The 6,000-nt window shown below is 36.6% G+C and overlaps 1 protein-coding gene across 1 annotated transcript; it reads left to right on the forward strand.

Moving 5' to 3' along the window:
- The first annotated feature begins 3,733 nt into the window (after positions 1–3,733).
- Positions 3,734–4,150, forward strand: LOC122609363. Its single transcript, XM_043782413.1, has one exon. The coding sequence runs from the start codon at positions 3,734–3,736 to the stop codon at positions 4,148–4,150; it is 417 nt and encodes a 138-aa protein (XP_043638348.1).
- Positions 4,151–6,000: the final 1,850 nt, after the last annotated feature.

The raw sequence follows: 6,000 nt of genomic DNA on the forward strand, positions 1-6,000 counted from the left end.
GGGGTCTGGGTCAAGTTGGGTCAGCTTAGTTAGCTTGGGTTTGGTCAGGTTGACACAATCTACACAAATGTAGATTAATTTACACAAATGTAGATTATGGGTTTTGGGTCAGCTTGGGGTCAGGTTGGGTCAGCTTGGGGTCTGGTTCAGGTTAGGTTAGATTGGGTCAGCATGGTTAGCTTGGGTTGGGTCAGCTTGACACAATCTACACAAATGTAGATTAATCTACACAAATGTAGGTAATGGGTTTTGGATCAGCTTGGGGTTGGGTTGAGTCAGTTTGGGGTCTGGGTCAGGTTGGGTCAGCTTGGGTTGGGTCAGCTTGACACAAAACTACACATAATCTACACAAATGTAGATCCCAAGCTGACCCAGATTCCAGGCTGACCAAGCTGACCCATAACCCAGGCTGACCAATCTGACCCAACCAAGCTGACTAACCAAGCTGATCGGAACCCAAGCTGATCAGAACACAAGCTGACCCAGAACCCAAATTGACCAACCAAGCTGACCAAGCTTACCCAACCAAGCTAACAAACCAAGCTGATCATAAGCCAAGTTGACCCAGACCCAGGTTGATCCAGAACCAGGTTGACAAAAGTTTGATTTATTTACAAAAATGCCACCGCGTTTTTTTTTTAAATCCACATGTCACGTCCGGAGATGCGGCGTTGTAATGGAGGCGGTGGTAACGCTTACGGGTTGTGGTGGCGCGTGGCAGCGGTGACGGTGATGTAATGGCGGCGACAGTGGTTACAACGGGTGGTGGTGACGACGGCATGGTGGTAGTGGCGAGTAGTGTAGATTATTAGTGTAATGTAGTTTTAATGAATTGATAAAACGTAAAATTAATATTGAATATGAATTCGATCCCGTAAGCGTTACCATCGTCTCCATTACAACGCCGCATCTCCGGACTCCGGACATAACTTTAGTTTTCATAAAGCTCTGGCAAAATCAGTAATGGTATCTTCTATGATTGTATACTCTGTTATTTTACTATCTACTATTACTATTACGTACATCGGTACATGAGAATCAATACATGCACTATAACCAAAATCCCCTTACATAGATCATAGATGGTTCTTGTGTTTTGCCAATACCAAGAGTGAATCATCTGAATTGTCCATTTATCCCAATATGATATATATTCACAAAACTTTGGGAGTTTGATCAGGTCGAATAATTACTTTAAGAAAAAGTGAAATCTAGTCACATAGACGAACTTCATAGGGGCTGATAAGAGATGGTGTCCATTGAAAAATTTTACTAGGGATTACTTCTTTTGTTCTTAGTTCAAATCCTCATTGATAAAAACTAGCGAGTGGCTAAAAAAATACTAGAAATGAAGTTAAAACTAGAATGAAGTTAAAACTACACCATTCTTGTCAAGAGATGTTTCTTTTGGGAGAACGATTTGTAACCCAAAAAAATTGGTGGATTTGAGTTCTTTGAAAGCAAATCTTAAAGACGGTGTCTTGCCAGAGAGAATGCAGTCATTTCTAATTTTCCATATAACCTAAAAGAAAGCAAGGATAATCAGGTTCATCATTTGACGTTTGGTGAGGCTGATGCAGGGATCACGATGTACCATGAGGAGCTCTCAGATGTTGAGTGGGTTAGCAAGTGGCAAATTACACCAGGAGATAAAATATGACCATAAAGAGTCACCAAAAAGGCGGTGCAAGAAAAGATAGGTTGTGGATTCATCTTGACAGTTATACGTATATGTAAATTTTTGAGAAAAAAAATATAACTTTTTTATGTAAGTATATGACGATTTGTTTGAAAATAAGAACGTAGCTTAGTTAGGATCTCGGCACCTTGTTGGATACAAATGAGAACATCACGTTTAATTTAAGTTTAAATAACACATAATAGCTTAATTAATAATTAGTACGGATCTCGGCACCTTGTTGGATACAAATCACAAATGAGGATTTCACGTTTAATTTAGATTTAAACGAGCATAGTACTCGCGCAATGTGGCGGTGGTGGGGAAGACAATCTGGTGGTGGCGTTGATAGGGTTTTACTTTGCTAGAGACGAAATGGTTGAAGGGCATAGTTGGTATATCACGTGAGAGGGTGCTTAGCATGGAAGATTATTTAAGGGCATTTTTATCTTATCAGGTTCTTAATTAAATTAAGGGAGAAATCCAATTTGCTTTATAAGGTATTATAGATAACACATAATGTGTTAATGTTCCATAAACTCATACAGTAATATAGAATTGAGAAAGTGGTTTATGTTTATTAACTAAGTTATAACATTGGATTTAGTCAATTAGTCTTACTTTTGATTACACTTAATTTATTTTAATAATAATCTTACAGATGCAGGAATCCTATTCATTTTGTTTGTAGTGCGATGAGGCAGCCCCCAATCATGGACGTCACGGTGTTTTTAATTAATCTACTAATAAACTAAAACTTAATTGACATGTTCTTGAAACGACACATAATGTAATCATTGATCGACACGTGTCCTTTTAATTTATTAATTTTGTTAAATTAGCTTTTTTAGTTGTATATAAATTCAATTTTCTTATTAGACTTAAAATTAAACTCTAACCCTTGGCTTAATAAACTTATTGTCATTAATAAACTATAATATTGTCATTAATAAATTGTTTATTTTTCTTTCTTAATTATTCAACTCTTAATACTTATGTTAACTATAATAAGTTATTAACATAAAGACTTCAAAATTTTGAGTTTACGATCCAAAATCACAAGGTTATTTGTCATCATCCAAATCCACTATGCTTACAAGTTCTGATTTTGATGTGGTTCTAAAAATTTAAGGTAAATTTAAAATTTTAACTAAACATATATTATATTTATCACTATTGTTTATTATAAGTTAGCTTCAATCATTGATTTACTTTAACCACAAATATACTCACGAATCATGTATGAGGCATATTCGAATTTCTTTATGATACAATTTATATAGCTATCGTATATCGTACGGGTATTAGGACTAGTTAATGTATATAAACGGATTTTAAATTATTACTCTTGACTTAAAGAGTATTCGATATGGAATCTTTCATCATATACTCGTATATCATAAGGTGTTTTTAATTAATTAATGTATATATACGGATTTTAAATTATTACTCTTGACTTAAAGAGTATTCGATATGGAATCTTTCATCGTATACTCGTATATCATAAGGTGTTTTTAATTAATTAATGTATATATACGGATTTTAAATTATTACTCTTGACTTAAAGAGTATTCGATATGGAATCTTTCATCATATATATCAGAAGATAACATTCACGTTAGACTGAACGGAGTAGCCCGTTCCCACCCTTGGTTTTCGTTCGCAACGTCCAGGAACACCCCCGGAACGCCCATCATATATATCATAAGATAACATTGTCACGTTAGACTGAACGGAGTAGCCCATTCCCACCCTTGGTTTTCGTTTGGAACGCCCCTGGAATGTTTGGTCTCGTCTCCGGGGGGCGTTCTGGCTTGTTAAAAATCGAGCCCCTTTTGCATTTCGAACGCGTCTCAGCGTTTGGAGTTTTGTGGCCATATGGCCGTTGCCACCTATCAACATTAACTTTTAATTTTTTTTCCCCATTTCACATTATATATATATATATATACACATACACATATCAAAATACATATCTATCTATCTATCTTCATCCTTTCTTCATCTTTTTGTTTCAACAAAATACACATACAGATTCTCCTATAAAATCACCATATGGATTCTGATTCATCTGGATCTTCTAACGGCTCTGCCGATTACGAAGAGCGTGTGCATAATGTGATTCTTCGAGCCGCCGAACTAGTTAGACGGCGGATTACTGACCAACCTGCCCCAATCATTCACCGAAGAGTATCAGTTGATCGTGATCGTATTGAAGCACACGCGCGTTTGATGCGTAATTACTTTGCTGATGAACCGCGATACAACGCGAGATTGTTCAGAAAAAGGTTTCGTATGACAAAAAATTTATTTGAGCGGATAGTTGGTGATTTGGAGCCTAGGTACCCATATTTTCAGACGAGATATGACCATGCTGGGAGAAGAGGGTTCATCGGGGTACAAAAGTGTACATCTGCAATTTGTCAATTGGCATACTGCGTGAATAGTGATTTTCTTGACGAGTATTTGTAGATATCTGAGCGAATATCAAGGGAAACATGTCTACAATTTTGTATTGGTAATGATATGTTTAGTATGTATACTTATATATAGTTAATTATTTATAGTACGTATATATACTTAAATATACTTAATTATTTATACTACGTTTTTTAGGTAAAATAAAACAAGTATTAAAGTAAAACAAATAAAACAATATGTTTCTTTTCACTGAAAATCACTGTGCATCATGAAAGTTATCGTGCATCAATTGCTTCGTGAATCTTTGTACATAAATTTAACCATGATCTAAGGGTTAAGATCTTGTCCTATTTGTTTTACTTTAATACTTGTTTTACAATACTCAACCCCTTTATACTACGTATATATACTTATATATGGTTAACATTTATCATTAAAAGGTATACGGGAAATTTATGGAGCAACATACCTACAGAGACCAACTCCGACCGATCTGCAACGTATATACGATGTCCATGAACAAGTTCTTGGTTTTCCCGGTATGATTGGTAGTATAGATTGAAGGCATTGGCCATGGGAGATGTGTCCGGTGGCGTGGCGAGGTAGTTACACAAGCTGCCATGTAGGTAGTCCGTCATTGATCCTTCAGGCTGTAGCATCCAACGATCTATGGATTTGGAATGCGTACTTTGGACAACAAGGTTCTCACAACAATATCAATGTGTTCGAAGCATCGCCGATTCTTGAAGAAATTATAAACGGATTGGCACCCAGCGGTAAGTGATTAATTTCATTTTTTTTATTTTAGATGTTTAATTCTAAGTGTTTAATTTAAGTTTTTAATTCTAAATGTTTTATTCGCAGCATCGTTTTGGGCAAACGGAAACCATTACGAGAAGGGCTACTATATGGGTGACGACATCTATCCCGAATATGCCACATTTGTGAAGACCTTTTCTGACCCGATTAATGATAACAGAAGACATTTTAAGAAGAAACAAGAGTCGACACGAAAGGGTATCGAGCGGCTTTCGGTGTGCTTAAAAAACGATGGAAGGTTCTAAAACATCTGGCACTATATTGGGACAAAAAAGCTATCCAGAATGTTTGTTATGCTTGTATCATTTTACATAACATGATCCTGGAGGACGAAAACAAGGCCCTATGCCAAGACTACAACGCCGAAGAACCGGGCCTAAATCCGGATTATTGGAGGCACCAAACTCCAATGGAAGTTCGGATCCAAAATTTGTGTGCCGTAAAAAACCGTAAAACCCACAACATGCTAACGGCAGATTTGGTTGACCGTCTTTGGGCGAATACACCACATGACTTCGAGACTCCAACCGACCCCTTCGCAGATCTCCGAGATTATGTTAGCACCAACGACTCTGATTAATCTTATTTTATGTTTTATGTACTGTTTTTTAGTGTAATGTGTTTTTTTATTTAATAAAAGGTAGTATGTTTTATTTAGTTTTATAAATCATAATTTAAAAAAAAAAAGGGGGGGGGGGTTAATGCTTCTAAAGGGCATTCCTTCACCATAAGGGAATGGGGGAATGCCCCTTATGATTAGTAGTGGACACTTGTCAAGCAAGGAGTGGAGGAGGGGCATTCCCTTAACTTTCCACTCCTGTTAGTCTTAATGCTGGTGTACGTCACCCTCCGTGACAGAATCGAACCTTCGTGACAGAGCCTGACCTTCATGACAGAGCCGATCCTGCGTAACGAAGGTACCCGTTGTAAGCCTTATCTAATATGAAAGATATTCTCTCAATCTCTTCCTCCTAAATTAAAGAGATTTGCTCTAATCTCGTCCTAAATACCAGATCTGACATATTATTAGGAATATTCTCTAAATCCTAAACTTATTCTCCAAGATAACCATCCCTATATAT

The sequence above is a fragment of the Erigeron canadensis genome, chromosome 7 (genome assembly GCF_010389155.1).
Source record: "Erigeron canadensis isolate Cc75 chromosome 7, C_canadensis_v1, whole genome shotgun sequence".
NCBI classification, from domain to species: Eukaryota; Viridiplantae; Streptophyta; class Magnoliopsida; order Asterales; family Asteraceae; genus Erigeron; species Erigeron canadensis.